Source organism: Poeciliopsis prolifica, unplaced genomic scaffold, assembly GCF_027474105.1.
Source record: "Poeciliopsis prolifica strain line A6 unplaced genomic scaffold, Auburn_PproV2 SCAFFOLD046, whole genome shotgun sequence".
Lineage (NCBI taxonomy): Eukaryota > Metazoa > Chordata > Actinopteri > Cyprinodontiformes > Poeciliidae > Poeciliopsis > Poeciliopsis prolifica.
In genome coordinates, this window is record NW_026562421.1 from 814,751 (window position 1) to 839,451 (window position 24,701).

The window sequence follows — 24,701 nt, forward strand, 5'->3', positions numbered from 1 at the left end:
GATAAATTGTGAGACTTACAAGCACAGGCACATTAAATGTAATTGTACAATTAAATTTGGAGAAATTATTGTGCAGAATAATGATTCTACCTTCGTGTGACCTGTGTAGTAAGATTGTGAGTCTGATAAGCAAATGTGCCTAATTAGCCAGACTATATAGCCACATGCTAGTGCAATAAATAGCTTATTGCAGGGCCAGTGATATAAAGTGATGTCAGCTTCTCCAAGTAGTTTGTCAACAATGGTCGGTGTGAAGGAATCTAAACAGCTGTAATGTCTCAGAATATGATTAGAGCTTGATAAAGCAACACAAGTAAACACCTGAACATAGCAACGCTCCAGCATAACCGGCCGTAAAAATGAGAAAACTGTCAATTTTGTTGAAAAGTTACTGTTACTGTTTATCTAAACAAAGAAACTTAGGTTGATACATGCAAAATTACATAAAGATGTCTTCTGATATGGATGCAGAGTGTCTCAGCGAAGGCAATGAAACTTTAGTTGACTTGATATATAAAAGTTATATTCATCAATAAGGCTTTTGTGGCTTCAATTCAAGGCCCTGAGACATTTACTATACACAAATGCCTCTTTGCCCATCTTTCTGTGAAGTAACTGACAAAGATTAAGACGTCTCTTCCCATTGACCATTGGGTGGTACTGTCACCTCGTGGCTGTTGGTGTCAAAAATAAAAATAAAAACAAGAAAAGGTGTATTTTGATGGCTGAAATGTTGTTAGAGTTAAACAAAATTGCCTGAAATTTAATTGTGTTTCTGCTACAGTTGAATAGGACTTGTTACATGAAAAGTCTATTTTTTATAACATTTTTCCGTAACAGTAAAAAAGGAGTCAATTACAGGAAAAAAGTCATAAGAAAGGGCTAGGGTTACATTAACATAAGGTCTGTATGGTCTGTTGGTTTTCTATTTTATATCATGAAAAGACAATTTCTAAAGAGTGAGAAAAAAATTAGGACATTTCAGGGGATTGCCACATTTTAGGCCATCACACACAGCTGGCGACTCGACCCAGGTGGATAGGATTAGATTAAAGTGCCTTCCTGACTGATTTCCAGGCTGTGTGACAGATCATTAAGTCAGGTTTTAAACCATTCAAATGTAACTATGGAAAATATTAATATTAACTTTAAAAGCAACTTGTGCACCTTCTGCACCTTAAAAGCAAAAACTGGAAAGAGGAAGGCTCTGGTAAGGACTCGTTTTCAGAACTTTCAGCAATGGTCAACACAGACATGAAAGAAAAACTGGGAGAGCAGGAAGTGGAGCTAACGTAGATAAACACAGAGGTGTTATAAAAACAAGGAGGACAGGCACCAGCAGAAAGGCTACTTACTCTATGAAATAGACCATGCCAGTCTCTGTGTAGGCCATTTCCCAGTTCTTAGGCAAAGGCTCTTGACTTTCATCCAGAGTGTTCCAGACACGCATGTCCATGGCTCCTGCTGACTGGTTGTAGCTGGGCACAGTCTTCCTCCAGTCTGCCTTGTCCTTGTGCTCTGCATCCCGACAGGAAGACAGGGACACGGGGACGGATACAGTGATAGGAATGGGATGGGTGTAAGGGTGTGGGAGGTGATAGAAGGAGAAAGAGATAGGTGGTGAGATTGTGGCGCCATTGGAGCTCGTCTGGGCTCCTTGCATGTCTCTCTGTTGCTGCTGCTGCCGCCGCTCGGGCTGCTTTCCCCTCAACGCTGTGTGAACGCTTACATCAACAGGAGTTATAGGGGTTGAGAGAGAGAGAGCGAAAGCGAGAGAGGGAGACACAGAGAGTATACAGAAAGAGGAAGAAAGCACCACAACTGCCATAGGATTTGCATGTCAGCAAGGATGTGCTGCCTCCGAGGCAAGGGCTGCCTCCGAGGCAAGGGCAGAACGCTTCAGCTCAACCAGGAGCGCCACATCTCTGCTCTGTTAGTATTACACTGCTGCTTTGTGTGTGTGTTTGGGTGTGTGCATTTGCCTAGTCTGCATGCAAGAGGGTCTTATCTCAGGTTTCCATCTGGCTCTGTGTGACCTTGCTTTAACATGACATTGAATGCTCATTCTGTTTGGCAGGACTGAATGAATGGCACAAAGCAGAAAGTGATGGCTGTCGACTGCAGGACGTAAGGATCTTGCCAAAGCTGGGGCCTTTTTTAATAGCGGAACCATGGAGGTTTTACTACACTGAGTTTTTTTTATTCTTTATTTTGTCTTGATGCAAACATGCACCGTACGTTACAGTGGGTTTAGGCCCTTGTGGAGATACATGAAGAGAATCAGTGACAAAGTGAGCCTCATAAAACTGACATGAATTCTAAAGAACCACAAAGGAAAAATGGGACTCGCAGTAATGCCTGGGTTGACTACCTTTAAGTTATCACACAGCTGTGTTTGACTACCAAAACCATCTACATGAGGACACATGGATGGTTTTCAGCGTTTGAATAATCACTTATCTATTCTGAGCTGGCTGTGACAGTGGCATCAACAAATCCCGAGCCTTAACTCATTTTGACATTTTTGCTAGGAGTAATTAGGTCTTTCAACATTAAAAGGCTCCGATCTTTGTCATTAAGTGGTAAGTCAAACTGAAAGCTCCATCCTGTTATTGCCATTATGTGACTTTGATTCAATAAATGTGAGTTTCATAATGAGCCATGGATATGACAATTAGTTAACCTCTATTTGAAGACATTTAAAAGAAGTAGTGAACTGATTATTTTAGAATGAACAAAGACTCTTAAAAGCACATTTTAAGTGGAAAATAACCATTGGTATGAATATATTTGTACGAACAAAGCATTAAAATCTTTCTAATTTCAATTGAAGGACAGATCTCTAATCATTATGTGTACCATGTAAGGTCAGCCTTCAGAAAACAACAGTCAATCTCTACCTCAGAGAGTAGTTACCCTCAGAGATGTTTTGACAACATATCTGCTTAACATGGAGGTGATTAGCTGACCTTGCATAATAACAGCCAACAGAAACAACTTTGTAGGAAAAAGGACAAACAAGTTTAAGAAAGCAAGCACAGCTATGCTAAAAAAAGAACAAAACAAAAAAAAAAACTACAAGAGCTGAAAAAGCTGTAAAATAACAAAAGACAGATGGGTTTCTCACCTCCCACACCATTAACCATAGGAGGTCTTTCTTCCTCCTCCTCTTCCTCTGGAGCTGTGCTGTCCATTCTGTCCATCTTACTGACTGAGGTTGTTCGTTTCCGTTGGACCTCCGTGTCAAATTCTTCGTCAAACAGAACCTGATCCACCAAGTCTGGCTGCACAGGGCTGGGCTCTGCGGGGGGTTTGGGGGTCCCATAGTAGTTACCTGGATGGAGGCAAAGACAGTAAGGATGTATTATTTTAATATTTAGTGTTTTTCAAATAAAAGTTATGCAGTCGTTGAAATAAAACTATGAATTTTGTGATAATCTACAGCAATTGATCCCAACACATGTATGTTAAACAAAAAAGTATTCTCCATACCAATCAACATCCAAACTAAATTCACTGACAGGTTTCTAATGAACAGTAACTGGACAGCAAAATAAAACACTCTATTCGGTACTCTTTTATTCCTCCACAATGAAGTGAAAGTGGTGTAACACTATACAATAATCTATATGTGAGAGTGATACTTTCATTGTAATTTCTCATGAAATATCTTATTCTTTCATCTTTATTTTAAGTTTCCTGCCTAGAAATATTGTCTGCAGGAATAGAAAATATAGAAATGTAGTAAGATACACTGTCAAAACATGAGAACGGCTATCTTCGCTTCACAGTGTGTGAGAGAACTGAAAGACAACTATAGATAGAGAATTACTTTGTGGATTGCATAAAAAGAACCAATTTTAACTTTAGTGCAAGAGATGCGCGGGCTGTTTTCAAAGCACAATGGAGCCTGAATCTTAGCAGGGAGTCTAGTTCATAGCTACAAATCATATCTGTCAGAGTTGCACTAGTTCAAAGAAAATGAGGCCAAGGTTTGGGTTTTCTTTTTTCACTTTTGCTGTCATGTCTCTCAGATTTTGGAACAATTTTTAAGTTAAGAAGAAAAAGCAATTCGGTTTTAGCTCCATATGTTTATTCAGTCCCACACCAGACCCACTCGCGCTTTGGTTTCTCATCTGTGGCAGGAGCCAACTGTGATGAAGAAACTTTTCCAAATCTAATTTATTTCAACTGTCCTTGTTCCATTTATGTCATGTGTTTTCAGGGTGTCCTTACAGTATTTATGCAAATATTGCCTCACAAGATTCTCGATTGCCCCTTTAAGTCCATCAGCTTGGGTTGCTGTCATGTTGGTGCCCCAGGCATCAAACAGTGCTACTCTACAGAGCGAGCCTTGTCTTTTACACGGCTTTAGGAGCAGGATGACCCACTTTACCACTCGCCACCTTTTCCCCCTAAGCAGAGGAATAATACATAACACAAAGCAAGAATTTAAAGGCATGCAAGATAAGACTAAAGGTGAAAAGGTATAGTAAAAAAAATGGAGATGCACTGATTGTTATTTGTACATGGACATATATTCTACTTGTGTGCTTGGGGTTCAAACTGAAATTTTGAGCCCTAAAATTTCCCAAGTCTATTCGGGAAATTTCGAGTTATTTGTAGATTCTGAAAGTGTGGATTCTAAGCTTTCTCTGGACACATGAAAATTAAAGAAATCAAGAAGACGTGACTATTTGAATGTTGCCACTCATGAAAGCAGATTTCTGAGAAAACACACCCAGGTTGCTCCCCAAACCTGAAGAGAAGCCTTGGCATGTTAAAGGCTGTTCATTTACATTACTTTGCATTAACCCAACTTACCACCCATAACTTAACTAAGGTTGAATTTTTTCTGCAATTTTCTCAGTGATATTTTTCTGTCGCATCTAAAAAGATGGAAATTCTTTTTAGGCTTTTAGCATCTATAACAACTGCATGAGTGCTTTATTAATATCAGAATAAATAACATAAGATTTTACACATGAATGCAAGATCCATCAATTCAAATTCTGATCTGATGAACCAACAATCAACCAGGAAATGCAATAAATTTCAGTCTTGCTAAACAATACTTCATCATTGAGTCACATAATCACATTAATCCACGTTTTAATCCATAAATAATTATGTGAGAAGTGTTAAATCCTTTACCAGGTTGGTAATTAACAGGAAGCCTAATGACAGAATGCAAAAGGAGGGAATTGAGTTTGAGTGCTAATCTGTTCTGTTCACTCTGTAGCTCCAGAAGCTCTCACATAAAACATACACGTAGTCCGTGTAAGAGCCCATTAGCAGGAAGCAGAAAGATGGAGGCCACAATAAGAAAGTGCAGTGAGATGGATCGCATAGTAATTACACCGTACTAATGAGCCGCAATATGAAAAGCAGCCATTGTTGAGGAGCTATAACATTGTCCAGCAAGGATGCCAAACAATACAATCAAAAAACAAAACTGAAAGAAACCTAAGAGGCTGAATTTTGAAGTTTTACATGAGGATCTGATTGTGATGTGAGTTGGGAACTCTCATTATCTCCAATTGGGCTCTAATGTGACAAAATGTCTAGACTTGCTTTTGATCTAGACGTTTTGATCACATTTATGATGTGATCATAAATCACATCAAAGATTTCAACCAGCTCTCCTATAATAAGGGTTAGAGTTTATTGTGAAAAACAACCCAAAATAAAAGAAAAAATAAAACCTGTGGAAATAAATATGACTTTAAAGGATTTACACTAAAGTAAAATCGGAACTACATTATAGTAAACACAAAGGATCATAAATCAACACAGAAAGAGATTAGTGAAAGAATAACATGTTAAAAATACATAAATCAGCATTGATTCATTACTGAAACTAATTAAACTCTGATTTACAGTTCAGTTTACCTTAGACCAGATGATTTGATCAGCAAAGTAATCAAATTATACCAAACAAAATTTAAATTCCCTATAAAGAGATTTCTTAGCTGAAAACTTTATATCACTGTCCTGACACTTAATCATTAGAGGACTTCATTTTATCACGCTGTCGTCAATACTTCAAAGACAAAGAAAAAACAACTTTTTGGGCTAATGGCTTAAAAAAGAGGTAGATGCAATGGAAATCATTGCATCTTGTGTTAGTAGCAGTTCCTTTTAAAGTTTGCAGCCATAATTCTTTGCTTCAAAATTGCCTTGCATGAAAGAAACCTGCTACCAATTATATTGTACCTGAAATACAATATATTTCACCAAATGATTCCACAAAAGTCTTAGAGCAGAGCTACTCAAAATCAAATCTGAAGGGCCCATAAAATTTTTTAAATTAGTGAAAGGTCAATTTATCATCGTCGGTCAAGCGACACTTCAACATATAGTTATACTCATATTGAAATCTCATTAAATAAGCTATTGTTTCCACTCAGCTTGAGTACTCTGTTGGTTTTAGAGGATTTGTCATAGATGACACAATGAAGTAAATGAGGAAGAATAGTGCTTATCGCTTGATAAGATAACGTTGGTGCAGCTTTTTTGTTGTTTGTAATTCAGAATTCAGAAAATGTGTCGTCAATACGTTTGTGCTTGCTCTCATTATGTCATTTCAGAGGAAAAACTGTTATTGTAGTCATTAAGTACATCACATTTGTGCTGGTTGGAAGAAGAGTAAACGCATACAAATATTGGCCATTGTTTCTTTTTCAGCGAATTGGGAGGATGCAAGAAAGTATGATGTAATGAACTGTTTCAAAACTGAAAGTAAAAAGCTGCAGTTGTAATGTTCTAATGATGCTGTGACAGACAGGAAAGTCCTCACTTGCTTAATTATGTAGCTGAGATTTATTGGCCATCCTGTTATTGGGGAAACAGCGCAAAGAGTTTCACAGCAGTTTGGTTTGGAAATGTATATACAGTTCCAAAATAATGTAGAATCACAGCCTGGTGGCCACAAATATGTAACTTGCAGGATGGCATGCACTTTTGGAAGATTCTATTTGTGACAATAAATGGCAGCAAAAATCCACTTTTGCTTGTAGAAGCATCACATTTTGCAAGAAGCTTTGTTTGTCTGTTTTTCAATTTTTGTTTCTCTCTTTCACTTTCTTAAATCAGGCTTAAATGACACTCAAAAAACTTGTTCTGAAGCTTAAGTGATGTAGATGTTCACCACCTTGTCATAACAGCAAACGGCTATCTTCAAAACAATATATTTCTGGAAAGGCAATGTAAAATATTATGGGTTTATGGCATGGGTAATATTAGGTTTTAGTGTTCTGTTTGTGATAAAAGTGGTTAGTGTCAATATTAGGTACATTGGTATGCTTTCTACATATTAATAATGCTGAATGCCTTTCACAAGAGTAGAAGAGAGTAAGGAAACACTGATTTAATCAGTTCCACATGTTTTTCTGCTTCATTAATGGCCATTATTGCAAAAGAAATAAAAATGATTTATTTGAGCCCAATGGGAAAGTCAGTGTGGCCACCTCTTTACAGGCTCCTTGGGATCAATGTGTGGTTCAGTATAAAAAACACACAAAAAAACAACAAAAATGAGAGAAAAGCCAGTGAGCCATCATCCTAACAGCTCCCCGCAACCATATTTTCCTGGCAAAAATAAACACTTGTTGATCAGAGGAAAGTGACTCAACCACTTATGTTGTGTTCTGCTACAAAAACAACAACAAGCAACAATAAGAAAGAAAAATAAAATCAGAAACAGACTGATCGAATAACTGAACATAGATTTTCAGTATTTAAGAAGTGAGACAAAATAAAACTGTGAGCAATGTAAAGAGAGGAATGTCCGCTTTAAGTACAACAGAGAACAGCTGATGCAGACATCAGAGTCTATCGCAGTGGGACGTCATCAACAGCTTATGTCATTTTGATTGTTTTCCTTTTGCCTACGGGTGGCGAATCGACAAGTGGTGGTTTTGTCAGAGGTAAAACACAGTGGAGCCAGTTGTGCTCACAGGGCTGATCATGTCAGCGGGGCGTTTTTACATTATAGCTCTTAGTGGGTGGGTGGTGAATGACGGCTGGACAGCCAAAAGCAAATTTGTTTTTCACTTTATCAGTTTGAGCTACTACTAGCACAGCTGTTCACCCCTGCTGCATGGGTGTGAACCCTGCAAGAAGGAAGTGTTTTTATGTGAGTGGGATATCTCCTTTCTCTAAGCTCGTCTCCCATTGGAAGGTTACTGGTCCGGAGAGACTTGAAGCTGTAATATTCACCATTAGGGCTTGTGATCATTGGTGGTCATGTCTGTTCCATGTTCATGAGACAGTATTGATGTCATGCCATCTGTTTCACTTGACAACCGACTCTATATCTCATGCTCAGCTTCTGAGACTGAGCAAAACCAAGACCAAACCAATATGAGGTCAATTTCAGTAATAGTAGAAAGAAAAAAAATTATGATGTGAGATATGCATCAAAATTCTGCACCAGAAGAAGCCAGATGTGGTAAATCAGGATGTAAATAATGGCTGAAAATTATGATTATGAACTTACGAAATTAGCTTGTGTCACTGAAGCACATCACATCACAATCCCACCACTCCTAGCTCTGACTTTGCTTCCAAACAGACTTCTCTACAGAGATTGGAGTCAATGCTCCACAAAAAGCCGTTACTAGTGGAGGTGATCTATTTTTCTCAGCTTCCTTCTTGCTTATGAAACTGCACTGAGTTCTTACAGCTGACGTAAATTTGGGGACATAAATTGTTCACACATAAATCTCAATGAATGACAATGCAAAAAGTAAAAAAAATGTACAAAAACAAACTTGATTCCAACAAAAACAAATCAGAATTGATCATCAGCACTTGCGGTGTCACTTTAGCCTATGGCTACTTTAAAAGCAATGTAAACGAATATAATAAGGTGGTGTCTGTGTTTTTGTTCTAAAAAAAAACTTCATTATGGTGTATTAGTGACCTGCTTTGTGATGCATTAAAATGTTTAAAAAAACATAGCAAAGATATAAAGACCTTGATTGCAACCTATATGGATTATTAGCAAGCATTTATTGCAGTTCAAGCAATTCTTTGCAGTACAATATATGCAGTGCATGGTAAATAATGATAAATTTGCGATAAAAGTTGCTGAGCCCTTTACACCGAACCCTCATTAACCAGGAAGGAAAGCTTCCTGCTCCTTTGGGTGAGACTGGCAGCCAGAGAGACTATCACTGACTGCCAGTGCCCTAGGTGAGTGAAGCCCGTCTTGTTTTGTGGCCCTGGCACAGCGGTCCAATACTGCTTGGCATGAGTACCAGCACTTCACAAGCCAACCTTGTAAACGCTGCGTTCCTCTGCTCTCTGTCCTTGTGTAGAGTTCAGTTTCAGCTGCCTCTCATGAATGAACTTTCCTTTCAGTTTATATTCATTCTGTTTGTATAAAGTCATACAAAATGAATCATTGTCCTTTGTTTTAATGTTTTTCTTTTGTTTGCACATACTCTAAACTTTTCTTTTCGGCGCTTCAATTCAATTTTCTTCTACAATTTTCTTTATTGCCTCATTTCATGCAGCTATGCGAGTTTCATGCTTTCTGTTGCAGGATTTCTAATGATTGTTTTAATTAATGAAAGCCCTTTAAGCAAATTCTTGGAAGTGAGGCTCAGATGCCAACACATCAACCTTTTCACCCTTGATGCTGAGTGAATTTTGTACCCTGTGTTTTGTAATCCACAGATATGTAGCTTTGCCACAGAACTTATAAAACCCTTTAATTCTCAAAAATGACACAATTACAAACTGCAAAACAAGGCCACACATTTTTGAAACTCTAATTGTTAGACTTATTCATGAATCAAAGTTGGATTTATTATTTTTCTAGCAGCTATTAATCTGGCAAGTAAGCCTTAAGATATTTAATCACCAAAGTGTAATGAGATATTAAACCATTGCAGAAATAACTAATGTGGATAAAGTAGTATTTTTTAATAGTTCCAATCCTTATGCCTACTTTTGACAGATTTGCCAGAGAGAAGTTATTGTTGCTCACATTACTGAAAAATCCACTTTGAAGAAAAGGTAACACCTTTTATGTCAATTTTATAAGCTTTCTGTGTGTTTTAGATTATATATTGCTTTTTGAGACCTTTTAGCTCCCAGAGAGCTTCCCTTTAAATTATTTATCATATCTGCAGGTCAGTTATTGATCAGGTTTGGTATGGCTTGTGAAATTGAGCTCAGCTTTCTAAAAAATTTAGCTTAATCATATTTGATTTATGATTCTACAACAGGGGTGGGGGGTTATTTTTCCACAGAGGGTCAGGTCAGCTTGGATAACTTTGTTCCTTAAATGAATAAAATCATCATTTGAAAAACACTTTGAAAAAAAGTTTTAAAGTCAGGTTATTTATTTATCCACGAGTAAAATGTGTTTGGTTATCTGAAACATTTAAGTGGGTCATAAGAAAGCAAAAACAAAGGATGGATATAATTTCCTTATTCTATCTTTTTTACAGTGAAAAAACATGGATTGTGCAGCTTATACTCTAGATGTATTAGTGAGGCTTAAAATCAACTAAGCCAAAAAAATACATTCTTAGGAATGCAAGACTGAACATTTAATGGAGTGGTGCACAGCACTGACCTGATGCTTGGTCAACCATTTTCAAAATAATAGCCCTCAGTAACAAGCTTTTTTTTTATTATTGACTAGCAGCACAACAAAACAGTCTGTAAAAGTCCCACTGTTGCAGTTACTAAGTCCAACACAACAGTGAGAGAGTATCGCTTTCGGTTGTAGATTAACTGCGCACCTATGAAGCCTCTGTTGCTCCCAGGTTTGGAAGATTAGTCACAGCTATAAACATGACAGACCAGGTCAATCTTTCCTTTCAATCAGCTATACAGAAAGCAAGGAAAGAGAAAGAAGGATGGCAGAAAAACAACCATAAATAATGACTAAAATTAAATTTTTAAAACAGTAGTAGGTTGGAAAACAGGGTGGTTTCCCCGGAGCCTTTAACACATTAGATTGGAGTTGCAGGAAGGAAATTGTTTTTTCAGCCAGCAAGACATGTCACAAATAAATGAGACAAGTCATAAAGCAGACATAAAACTTCACAAGAAAATCAGAAACTGCAGAGTAAAGAAAACGAGTCACAAAGAGGAAAATAACAAAACTCTTTCTAATCTAATATGAAAGCATATAAGGAATGTTTTTGCTTTACTTTTTGGTTAACTTTGGCATTTTGACTTCCAATTGGTTGGCTTACTACGCGGATATCATCCATTATGTTTAGAATCAAGCACCAAATATCTACACTGAGGTCTGTTTCCATGTGAAATTTTTATTGAACAATCACAATGTGGAGTCTCTGAGGTCATCCAGCTGGGGCGTTAATAATTAACTCTCTGAGGGCTTATGGACCTTTGCCTTCCCCACATATATATGCATTACATTAGGCAGGAAAGGGCCAAGCAGATCCATTATTCATCCCGGAGGCAAGTTCAGAGGCTCAAGGTTGAAAGCCAAGTCACTCTGGGCTATATGTGTGCAGAGGATGGAGCCCGGCTTTCCCAACACATTTGTGTAGGTGACCGAGGTAAAGTCTGCTGCAGAAAACTAAATCATGTGTGAAAAGATTACCTCCAGTTCTTTATCACTGCAGTGGGATTTTGATGACATGAGCAATGTGTTGATTTCGCTTGATGCACAGCTCAGCAAATTCACAAGACAATTTCATTCCAGCAGGCATGTCAGAGAGATGGACTGGGACTGTGAATTATAGCAACAATGTAATTCTCTGGTCACTCCGGGGAGTAGTATCTCTCTGGTTCCTGTCCATATCTAGTGCTGTACCAGTTCACCTTCATAAAGAACTGGGTCTAAGTGCAGTCCACGCTGTTTAAACTGCAATAATTCATCTTCATAGTTCAGCACTTCATTGCTTTTCATTAGTTCTGATTCATTTATCAATCTTTTTATGAAATGAATTCTTTAATAATGCAGGGACCTGGAATTCATGAGTCTATTAGCATTTGATTACGTAATTGCCTAACATTTACAACTTGGTCTTTTGCCAGAGTCTTCACATCTGTTTTATGTTCTCCTGACTGTTGACTAAAAATTATCATAACTGCAAAACACAACATCTAACCAAGTATTTTTGTCTACTTTCTAATGTAAATCTCTTAACATACTTGAATTTAGACAGAACTAACTCATAAGTAACTTTTCAGTAATATATAGGAGTTAGCCTGTTACAAAAAGTAATAAATCAATTAAAATAAACTCAATCATTTCGATTTGCATAATTTATTGTGTTTCTCTTTATTTCTACCAAAAGCTGGATAGCGTATTGGTCTGAAGTAGACATTTTTTGAAGGAAATTTTCTTTAAAGAGACTACATAATTAGTTTTATCTGCTATTTATTTACATTAGAAATTTAAAACATCTTCCAATTCCAGTGTTAAATGTTCACTAGAATTTAACGTTTTCTGATCTCTGAAGATGTGTTCTGCAATATTTTGCCATTACCATTATATTACTTGAAAATTGTCTCAAAACAACATCATTGTCCAGTAACTTGTTTTAGTACAAAACCTTCCTACTACTAATGAAAAACTAAACTATCAGATATTTTTATTATCAGATCTTTTTTCTGTTAGTGGAATTAGTAGTTTGTAAACGAGCCATTGTATCTAGCTACAGTTACATTGAAATGAACTGTATATAAATGGATCTGAAACTGACGATTTGATTGGGTTGCATTCGAATAAATTGATGTTTATATAACTGGATATGAGTAGGTCTTGTAAAATGCCTTAAGATGATATTTATTTTAACTTATTTAAATAAAACAAAACTGAAAATGAAAGAAAACTCTTGGGGCAGTATTGTGAAGATGGCACCATGTCAACACGATGTAAGAATTTGTCAGATGTGTATTTATTGTTTTGTCATCATCTTGATCTATTACCATTTGTGTTGCCGGGTTGAAGAACATACCATCATATGTGCCGCTTTCTAGCAAGATCCCACTTTCTTCCAGCTCCTGAAACTCCCCCACGCTGATGAAATTGTAGTCCACTCCAGGTACTTCTCCCTCCCTGGGCTGCCGAGTGGTACCTGCCAAAAATGGGAAAGTGTGAGACAGAAGAACAACCCAAGAACTAACCGTCAGGATCGGGGGTTTGGGACGGGGGTTTGGATGCAGTACTATATGCAACATGCCCACAGGGATGTGATTCAGCACTCAGGGGAGGGTCTGTGTCTACATCATGAATAGTGAACAGAGCTGGGACCGCAAAGCGATGAATTCATTATTCAAACATGAATCAGAGAGGGGGAAAAAAAACAGCCTCAACGCAGCAGCACAGCTGTCAGAAACCAAAGGGAGTGTAACTGATGATAATGAACAGGGTCTTAATTACTCACACGAAGTTACGCTGTGCCCAGCAGCGCAACCACAATTCTTTAAGGACACTAATGCAACACTATAAGGAGGATTCAGACAATAACAAGGAAATATTTTCTCTTTAACTTCTGCATTTTTAATGAATACCAGGAATGTTTGTACATCAGCCCAAAGGAGCAAACAGGAGATTCAACAACTACTTACAGCAATAAAAACAGAGTTATTGCTAATGTCAGATCTACAATGAGAACATGTTATTTTGGTTTATAAAAATGCAAATCACATATTGAATACAATAAGAACTAACTGAAAAATAAATGCTGAGTTGATGTATATAAATTAATAAATAATTGAAATACAGCAAAGATGCAAATTATTCCAACCCTTTTAAGTTGAATGAAATCTCTAAATTTTACCAACATGTTGTTTTGTATTTGGAAGTGACTGGGCCAACTGACAAGTGGCCCAGTCAGTTTTGGTAATGGAGCAAAAGATTAGGGTGAAGCAACTAGTTCAACGAGAATGAGATCAAATTAATAATAGTCAGACAAATATGGATTTAGAAGTTCCCAAAATGATCTCCACAAACTGACTGAGCAGAGTTGCTTCCACTACCCTACAGATTAAAGCTTAATCTGATGTTTACAACATTTGCAGTGATCATGTCCATCCTCATAAGTCCTGGCTTAATGCGCAGAGTTCATTGAGATAAAATTGTGTGGCATTTGTTGGAGTGTCGATGGTCTGAAGCAGCTGGGAGACAGGACTGAGGTCGCTAATCCATCTCTAAAAAGTTAAATATCTAAATTCCCCATTTGTCCAATCCAAATAAAGCTTGCACATCTCCCTTTTATGGTTTCACAAATCTCCTTGGAATATTGTTTGACAGAATAAAAGATGGTTTCGTAACAGAGTGGTCTGTTTCAGACATAATATATCCTCCTGCAGTCAGAATATTTGTTGACAGAAAGAAAATGTTAAACTTGATTTAAAGCCCCATGTGCCTGCAGTGGAGAGACAGCAGAGTTACTAGAAAAACCAAGATTACATCTCTAATGATGGTGAGCCAAGCTGACACTTTAGAAAGCATACAGTCAGTTTCACAACACCATTTTTAATTTATTTGAAAACATTAAATTGGACACAATTTTCAACCTTGGTTTCTACACCGGGTTTTCAAAAGGAAAAAGGGTCATTTTCAAAAATAGAAAATGGTTTTCTCCTCCGATTATTTGCTGATATAGATCAACAACAAAAGATAATCATTATAAATACTGAGAATTAAGTCCAGTATCTCGGAAAAATTTAATGTCGCATAAGACCAATGAACAATTGATTATTGATAGAAAAATGTAAGGCCTTCACATTCAAAAGGCAGACTGCTGGCTTGTTAGCTGATTGTTGAGCACAGTCAGCGCTCAACATTGAGAATAAGCTACAAAAGAAAAAAATGAATGAAGCAGGCTCTTCACTCATGACTGTAGCCAAGAATACTAATGAAGAATTAATATTCTTCATTAACAAGATAACAGGAATATAAGTTGACAATATCATTGAAATGTCCATTTATCTCAGGAACTTAATCAATAAATAAAATACACTATGTCGATTACTTACATGGATGCTAAAAAGCCTTTTATCTGTTAATTGTAATGACTTTGTGATTAGCTAATGACATTTCTCATAAAAAATTTACATAAGACAATATTTTTAAAAAATGTAAAAACAGATATAAGTGCTTAATTAAATGTGTAATACCAAAAGGTAGTTCTAATCTTACTAATTTATTGAATACATTTCGGTAGGACAATATCACTGAATGAAAAATCCTTATTTTGATCGTATAAGATATTAAAACTTTCTGAGTAACAAAAATTTGAGGGTTGAGTCAATCTCATCGAAATACAATGGAAATAAACACTTGTCTGCAATAACATTTCATTGACCTTCTAATATACTGACATGCACTTGTATGAGGATTAATATGAACATTGACAGAGTGAAATAATAGAATGCACATTATTCTGTAGGCTTTTGAAGCAAAATCTCTCAAATTATCCGAAAAAATAATACTGAGGTAATTCTGGGACATTATAAAACCTGATTTCTCTTGGACTTTTCTGTTGTTGTTGACATAAGCAACAAGTTTACCGGTGCAGCTGATTTTTATGCCGATGAATTTCAGTCTAGGCCAATTTGTTTGGTGCCTTGGGCTGATGTAGAAATATTCTTGAAATTCATCAGTGATGCAAGTTTTCAAGGGAATCCTTTTTCTCTTATTCTCATAATTCTGCTCATATGAAAAATGACAGGAGTTTCACAATTCTTTGGAACCGCAATAAGGAAAGTAGCAAAAAGATTACATATGTAAGCTGGTTTTCACAGTGGAGATATCCCGCAAATAATCTCCCAGTCATTCGATCATCTGCTCATCCACCTTGCACGCCCTTGTATCCGTATGCTTTACGGTGCATGAGTATGTGTGAAAGTGTTAGTTTGTAAGACCAGAAAAAGTCCTTTAGAGAATCAGTCACATAAGCCGTTTATACCCTTTTTGTTCAAAGCATTGACCAAAAAAAAACAAAAAAAACTTTGCTGGGATTTAAGATTTCAGACATCAGACCAAGAGGACATGTAATGTTGCTGTGAAACTAATATATGGAGCTTACAGCACAGAAATGGTCCAAGTCAAATGTTTCAGTTTAATGAACCTCATACTGAAGCTTTAAATGGCATGGAAATGAGAATTTCCTCAAAGAAGGTTGGAAAAGGTTCATTTGATGTTTTAACAATCATTCTGGGCAGTGAAACAGCCTAATGTCCTTTTTTGTTTTCTATACCTGCTTTTGTATGAAAAAATGGAATTGCATGCTCTGGCTAATGAAATGTAATAAGTGAAGCAGATCTGGAGATATAGCTCTGATGTTTGCGTCGTCTTGCTGGGATTGGCCCGGTTTTACCTTCATTTATATCTTGCAGCTCCCTGGGCTACATTTATTACATTTATGGGCCACTCTGGATGAGATGCAATCTGATTTTTTTCTATGTAAAAAGACAAAGTGATACGTTAAGATAAGCCTGCACACTCAAACCGAGAATCTCTTCAATCTTTCCAATAAATTGCTGCAATTGAAATCGTGGAGCACATTTTCTCCATTTTCTATTGGTACAACTCTTCCTCCATTTTTTGATGAAACCAGTGTAGCTGATTTGCCTTGCTGTGACAGCGATCATCCAAACGGAAAGAGAGATGTAGCCGGATATATAGCCTTGGGAGGGGGGTCAGGATATAGCAAAGCCTGCAGGATTTCATGTTAACCCGGAGCCCTGCTCGGCATTGAGCTGATGTCGCCTTTTCTATGAAACAAGGGCAACGCTTAACGAAGACTCGCTGCATGTGGTGCAGGAAGGAAAGTCACGCTTGCTTGTCCCCAAGACCTTATTCCGACTGCTGCGATGAGCACAGACGTCATGCTGGAGTGGCTATCCAGGTTCCTCACAGGGTCACGGCGGCTCAGCGCTCTGTGATGAGGCTCTGCTGAAGGCTTGAATGAGCGGAGGAGAAAGGATGCATATGCTGAGCTACTGAAGCCACACTAAAATGTCTCACATTGAAAATGTTGGCTTATTCTTTTGTCCTCTACAATGTCAAAGTGAGAAAGGTGACAAAACGCGACATGCACTAAAAATAGTTCAGGAAGAAATTAGTCATAATGTTCAGGATGTGAGTTATTTTATTTTCACATTAAGTGGATCTAAAATGTACGCAAAAACCCGCTGAAGTACATGTTCTTGATTGATACGACCACTTTGAAATTAAATTAAACAACGCAAATTATTATTAAATTCAGTTTCAGCATTCAGACCTCAATGGCATCATTTGTCCAGTCTGCCCTTCCAAAGCCCTTCATATTATTCATACTGTGTGGAAATCTTTTTTTTTTTTTTTTTTTTTTTACTGTCATGTTGGCAACACCTGAAGGTGAAGTAAAGCTTGTGTTGTTTTGCATGGACTCACAGTGACAGTAAAAAATAAAATCCCTTTTTGTCTGCACCTTTTCAGAAGATACTGAGGAGCAGATACTGAAAAATGCTGAAATTGAATCAAAATATGCTCAAAACGATTAGATTAGTGTGCAGACTTGCTCAATAAGGTCATTAGAAGTTACTTATTATTTACCTTTCCTCTTCAAAATAGTGCAGATTTTATTGAGGGTGCACACTGCCAGTCTGCTGGCTGAAATAAGGCCCCAACACACTGCTTCTATGGGTGCTTTGCATGCATAGCAGAGTCACATCTCTCCATCAGCAAGACAAGAAAATCCTGCTGATTATAACCAAAGTATTCAGTACAGCACAGTTGACTCTGCAGTAACCTTCCCTTAAAGCAGACTGACAGAAATGAAAGCTTTCCAAATGATTAGTGTTGGGAAACATTTTAAAAGTCCCTTTCTAATGAGAAATGGCAGAAACGGTCGATAACTTCAATGTGCAGTCAAGAGGATCACAGCTTTTCTTTTATTTAAACCTTTTGGCCTCGCTGTCTGTTTTAAAGTCTCTCAGGCGTAAACTGAAAATCGGTCTTTAGTGGTTATTTATTTCACCTCCTTGTTTCCAAGGAGCATTGAACACACTGTAATATAGGAGCTAAAACACCACCAGTGCAAGGTACAGAGAAAATAAGGAACTTAGTTCACTGTAAAACATATACTACTAAGGAAATATGATATCCGTCAAAACTGCAATCATTTTCCCTATGGGATAAAAGTATTTTAGCCTTGATAGAAAATGTCAACCTTCCATTTAAAGTTGTTATAAGGTATTTATTCTCATTACTTTTGCATTAAGATCTGCTTGAAGCCAAACAGCAGGTGTTGTAGTAATTACAGTATCTCAGAGAGTAGAGCTGGTTTCCAGCATCAAAGCTTTATTCAGCACAGGCAGGTGTAACACTGCTCCTTCCCCACCTGTTGCCTCAAGTATCAGTCAGCAGTAAGAATGCTTCTTCACCTTGACATACTATTTAAGAGAAAAAGATTGAATCTTTTGGAAATATCTCAGGGTGAGAAACATTTTTTGAAACTGCTTCTGGTCGAAAAAGACATGCTGTCTATTAACAAGGTCAGTTCCAAATTCATGACCTGGAATGTAATTCTTAAGAAGTAATTTGGTGATAAAAGGAAATGAAGGAATGTCAACAATTTAAGACTTAGCATGGAAAATCTAGACATATTAAACTCTAATATCTAATGTTATCTAATTATAAATCATATAATTAGTGGCAGACTGCTGCATCCTGGGAGTACAAAGAAGCCTCATTAGAGATCCTTCTTCTCAGCAGCTGTAAGACTTTATAACTACATCCATGTAGTTATTTAATTTATTTTTATTTCTTGTAAAAATTCTCGTGTTTTTGCATGTGAAATCACTCAACTCAGTTGCACATTAAAAAAATAAAAGTATGCTACTTTAATAACAGTACAGTATTATTATTTATACAGACTCCTATTTGAATTTTTCCATCCATCCATCCATCCATCCATCCATCCATCCATCCATCCATCCATCCATCCATCCATCCATCCATCCATCCATCCATCCATCATCCATCCATCCATCCATCCATCCATCCATCCATCCATCCATCCATCCATCCATCCATCCATCCATCCATCCATCCATCCATCCATCCCATCATCCATCCATCCATCCATCCATCCATCCATCCATCCATCCATCCATCCATCCATCCATCCATCCATCCATCCATCCATCCATCCATCCATCCATCCATCCATCCATCCATCATCCATCCATCCATCCATCCATCCATCCATCCATCCATCCATCCATCCATCCATCCATCCATCCATCCATCCATCCATCATCCATCCATCCATCCATCCATCCATCCATCCCATCCATCATCCATCCATCCATCCATCCATCCATCCATCCATCCATCCATCCATCCATCCATCCATCCATCCATCCATCCATGTTTCACAATATTTGTTATTATTTATGCTTCCATATACCTTTAAATTACTGCTGGTACACCTGAATTTTCCAACTGAGACAATAATACCAATAACATGTAGCGAAGCTGAGGCTGTGGAAGATACTCACAGGGAATTGTGCGCAAGTAGAGGTTGTCCCTGATCACCTGCTGGAGCTTATGGTCCAGGGAGCCCTTCTGAAACTGCAGACTGAGGTAGTGACGTAAATCCGTGTTCAACACTTTACCTAGAAAGAGGGACATAAAAATCTCCATCAGAGAATGAAATCACAAATTAACTCTACACAGAAGCCATTTATTCAGTGGTATTGACATTTCAATAAGTTGTGAAATCTAAAATGTTCAGTTTGGCTCTTTAAGGTAAACTCTGGCATGTGATTGGTATCTTAAGGAACACAATCTGGCTACGTTAAAGCTGTGTCTGGAAAACAGCCTCCAGCCTCTAGCTTCAGAGCTTCCTATTTGAGCAAAACTAATTGAAAAAAATATATTTATATTTGTGAAAACACATAGCCTTTTTAGTGATCTTGCCTCATTCTTTGAACCTAATATTGAGTATTTTAGTATTGTATTGGCTCATGAGCTGGATGTGTGGTTGACTAAAGTAAAACGGATTAACACCTCAGAGTCCTGAGGACCTCAGCAGCTGTGCTCAAGCTGCACATGAGACACTTGAGAAGAAATAGATCTCTCAGTGTCCCCCGAGTGAAGGAATGTCAACCAAATGAAGAGACAAGTGGGAAACTGAGAGAGGTCCCTTGTGTTTGCTGCAATATGCCACATGTGTGGACTCCCTGAGCATTTAGAAGACATTCATCCTGGAGAACAGCTGGAAGTACTCTTTTCTCAAAGTTGCTTTGCAGAATTTTCCCTACAGCTTTATGAGGCAATGACCACAAGAATCTCAAAATGTCATCGCATGCCACTTTGAAAAAAGAAAGCAGTACATGGAATGTAGTTCCATGTACTGAAGCTACTTTTTCAAGTTGTGCAGTCTCACAATGGATCTTCAACAGAAAATAATTCTCAGTCGGTTGCTGTAACACTCTTCAGTGTAAAAGAATACAAAAATCTAACTACTTTCAAAATCAGTGATCCATTCAAAAATTAAATCAGAGAAAGTACAGTGCTGCCAAACCCCTCAATAAGAAAAAAAAAATCACTAAATTACAGCAAAACATAATTTACAAAATTGATCATGTGCATGAAATTGTTATGTACAATCTAGGAGAAAGCAGAAAAAAGGTTACAAATCAGTAAAGCAAAGACTTGATTATTTGTACACAGCCTACATAATAAATGGAATGTCTTGACTTATATTTTGTGTTAATAAATATCCTGATTAAGTTGATAAGCCAGCTATATGCTCAGAAATGAGTGATTTATTTGCAGAGGGGGACTAATCTTGTGCTCTGACCTGGAAAATTAAACAAACCATAGCTTTACAATGACTGTTTTCTTTCACACAGTGTGACGTCACCTCTGGTACAAATAGAATTTAATGACCATTTACTGTAGAAAGGCTAACAAAATAAAAGCTGCTCCTTCAGATGTTATTGTGGATTTCCTTTGTCATATATTCTTCACCTGAGTTTGAGCCCATTCTTTATTTCAGACAAACTCATACATCAATACAACATGAGCTAAAATATCAAGAAAATAGCAGAAAGAAGCTGGAAAACTGCTCAATTTTATGGTGGCAAAAAAAGAATCTAACACTGAAAGAAATGAAATTGTTTTAAGTGTGAGGCATCTGACGCGTTGCAAGATTTCTCCTGAGAGACTCACACAGAGCTTTTAATAGCAATGTTTCTCAGCAGTAAAGTCCTGCAGGAGAGATTATGTTTCATTGAAATAAAAAGTTAAAACATGCCTTAAACTTAATAAATTGAATTTCAGCATTTTGGAGAAATAAATGCCTCCTGCTGTGAGTGGTTTCAGCAAAATGTTGCCTCAGAATTTACCCAAAGGTTGTCCTGAAATTTGATGGAAACATTTCAGTCTCTACGCCCATTAGGGATTGAAGTCTACTCAACTCTTGGGGCTTTAGATTTGCAGCACACACAAACTAATCATCTGCTTTGTTCAGATTGATGTCCAGTAACCGGCAGGGTAAAAACAGGGGCAAAGTGTTCTCAGTTATGCAACTCCATGGAGTTTTAAATGGCGCAACAAATTCAAGGAATTTGGGTCAAGGAAACAAAAGCCGTGTCTGGCTTTGCATCAACTCAAAAGCCACAGGCCTGTGGTTTATGTTCCCAGAAGCAGAAAGAGATGAAAACCTCACAAATTCTGAAACGAGAACATACACCTCACTCCCTGTCACAGGCTGTTTTCATGTTAAAGTAGAAGAAAGTTATTATTCCTTCACCAGGAGACCCCCAAAATCCATTTTTTACATTTTGCCTGGAGAGATAAGCTGGCTTCAGTGTAGGCAACAAAAGAGGTAATTGTCACGAGAGATCAGCCGCAGCTAATAGCAGATACCCCACTGATGCAGTAAAATCAATCTTTTTTCATGTACCCTCATTCGAGCGCGCACATGAACAAATGCAAATCACCCCTGCTGCCCAAAGTAGACAACTCGAGAGCATCTAACAGTGCAGTCTTTGTGGCTCGCCTGTCGGGTTGCGTTAGTGCACTGCATCATATCTTCAAAGATGGGAAGAGAGGAGGGGTAGGGGGCGAACTGCTATGTTACAAAGCAGCACATCATGCAACTACAAGGCATGTGGGACACAATGGAGGGCTTTGTGGATGGTCATCTGGCTTTGAGCTGCTCTCTCATACAGGCGGGTGAGACGGTGGATAAAAGCGGGGGCAACAGTTCAAGGACGGAGAGTTATTAAAAACGAAGGGAGCAGGGAAGGGCAGGATGGTGGGAGTGGAGAAGAGTCTCGGCACAGAGGAGTAATGATGATGCATGGGAACACATGTGGAAGCCCACCACACCTCCCTCCGCTTCCCATTTCATCACTTCTCTATCGCTCCATCTCTGACTGCGGAGATTCATCAGCCGTAGCAGACCCCCACAGGCCTCCCCACACCCTGAGCCCAGATCACTTTTATACCTACTAGACGCCATCCTGGATCATCTTTCTTTCTGAAACTGCCTGCTCCTCTACCTTTTATTTCCCATTTCCCATTTTTAATCAGACATCTTGTCTTTCAGAGGACATGAGCATGTTAAGCATCTGTTGCTGCAACCCCTTTGTGCCTTTAATTGGAAAATAACCCTGTAAGCCTCAATATTTTAAGATTTGCAAATTAAAAACATGCTGCATAAGGCAGCTCCAACTCTCAGTCCCAAACAGAAACAAGAGTGAAACCAGAGCACATGCTGCTGCCCATCATCTCCTTGGCAGTGGACAAACCTTTCCTCGCCTTACCATCTGCAAATTTCTGTAAGTGATGTCACAGCAATTACAGAGAAGTGCGTCAGTGAGAATAAAATGCAGGACTTCACCCCACAGGATTTTGTAAAATGCATAGACTAAACAATTTTGGTTCAACTATTACACTTTAAAAGCCAGCCCACAATCAGAACAATCTATAGAAGAACAGTTTATTAAATGCCACATTTCAGCCAGAATGCTTTTCATTTTATAAAACATCTAGCAACAGAATTAATTTAGGCAATTCCAGCTGATCTAAAAAGAGAGAAGTTTGGTCTGATTTAACTTTAGACAGTGACAATAAAAGGTGTCTTTTCATTTGGTGTATGTAAACGTATGGTTTAAACTGCCTACCGTTACATAATAATGAGCAGCGTACAAAACATATCCTACAGAAATGGGACATCTAAAAGTTTTGATTCTCCAGATTATCTTCCACAATTTTTGTTTTCTAGCAGCTCTTTGTAGCCCAAACGTGGAGAAGACAGGAACTTATTGTGACAAAGAATATGGCCAAAAATATCAGAAATTCCTGCAGTGTAGCTGTCTTTTACAGAGAGATTTGTTAGATCGTCTCTTTGAAGATCAGCTAATGTCAGGGGAATTTTAGAAGTACAGGGTAACTTTCAAAATCATTCAGATTTGCTCAAATTACTGATGATGAAACGCTAAAATTTAATCAAAGTCATAGTTGAAGGATTTACCCTTTCTATACAGTCTATATTTTGTTTCCCTTTACAGATTTATGTGCCTTCGATTTGATTGTCAAATTGAAATGTAAAAAATTGGTGCGTCTACTTGACTACTGTATTGGGATTCATAGTCCTTAAAGGTGAAACAGTTTGATGAATAAACATTCAGTTTACTTTTACCTGACCTCTAAGGAGGAACTCTAAATTTTTCTCTCAACTTGAATCCTTCAACTTGGTGAGAATCTTTGCACATCACCTCTTAGCTCAGTGGGGCCAAAAGAACTAAGAACCACCACAAAGATTTACAAAAGCACAAACTTAACAGGCAGCATAATTACAATGAGCATCCGTGTTCTGAGATCTTTTCCTAAAATAGTGCAGAGATGGTGCAGGGAAGTCACAATCAGTGATGGCAGCGGGCGTCTAATGAGCCATTCTATGACAGTACAGCTCCAGAAACCATGAGGAAACTCCCACCATCTGTTAATTACCACCTTGTTAGATTCATTTGGCAACTCTGGGCAAGATCCAGACAGAATATCAACATAAGACTCATAGGGACAACAGGTTATATACGTTCCCTATGATGGAAAAGGAAATCTTACTATTGGTTTCTTAATATACACAGCTATGGGCAACTCCAACACCAGTGGCCTCTTCCAGCAGTGATCCTTATGGTCAGTTAAAAGTAACGGTGGCCAAGCCTCTTAAACACTATTCCTTTAAAGTGGAAAGTTGTGTTTTCTATCATCAAGTCTTTTTTTTCAATGTCTAGCTGTCATAAAGAAAATCGCAAGAAATCTAATAGAAGATACAGCGCCCAAGAGATTTATTTGGTAATACGGTACACTTTAGGATGAAATAAAATGTGTCACATAGGACACTCAGCTGCTCTTTTTCCTCCATTCAAGTTTTACAAATCTATCTTGAAATGCAATTAGTGGGAATTTATCTTAACATAAGGTCATTTTGCACAAGCTAGGTGTTTCAGCTTTCAAACTAATAGCAACAAGGTCAGAAAGGTTACACTGCAGTTAGAATATGTTGATGTAGAGTATTTATAGCTACTTTCAATCAAAAAATGAAATGCCTTAAAAAAAGTACACACACACACACAATCTGTCTCGCTCTATGAGACTCTTTATCTAAGCTTACTCTGCCATAAGGAGAGTGACATTATCCACGAACATTTGGCAGAAATGTGTAATCAACTGTTTTATAAGATATTTA

At 37.8% G+C, this 24,701-nt stretch overlaps 1 protein-coding gene across 4 annotated transcripts in view; it reads right to left on the minus strand.

Moving 5' to 3' along the window:
• magi3a (membrane associated guanylate kinase, WW and PDZ domain containing 3a) overlaps positions 1-24,701 on the minus strand; it is a 124,560-nt gene that overhangs the window by 31,176 nt on the left and 68,683 nt on the right. For all 4 annotated transcript variants that reach the window (XM_055056746.1, XM_055056745.1, XM_055056747.1 and 1 more), the window contains exons 2-5: positions 19,495-19,611; positions 12,957-13,076; positions 3,128-3,334; positions 1,356-1,518 (exon numbers count right to left, since the gene is read on the minus strand). In XM_055056746.1, coding sequence (XP_054912721.1) covers positions 1,356-1,518; positions 3,128-3,334; positions 12,957-13,076; positions 19,495-19,611 — 607 coding nt within the window. The remainder of the gene's footprint in view (positions 1-1,355; positions 1,519-3,127; positions 3,335-12,956; positions 13,077-19,494; positions 19,612-24,701) is intronic.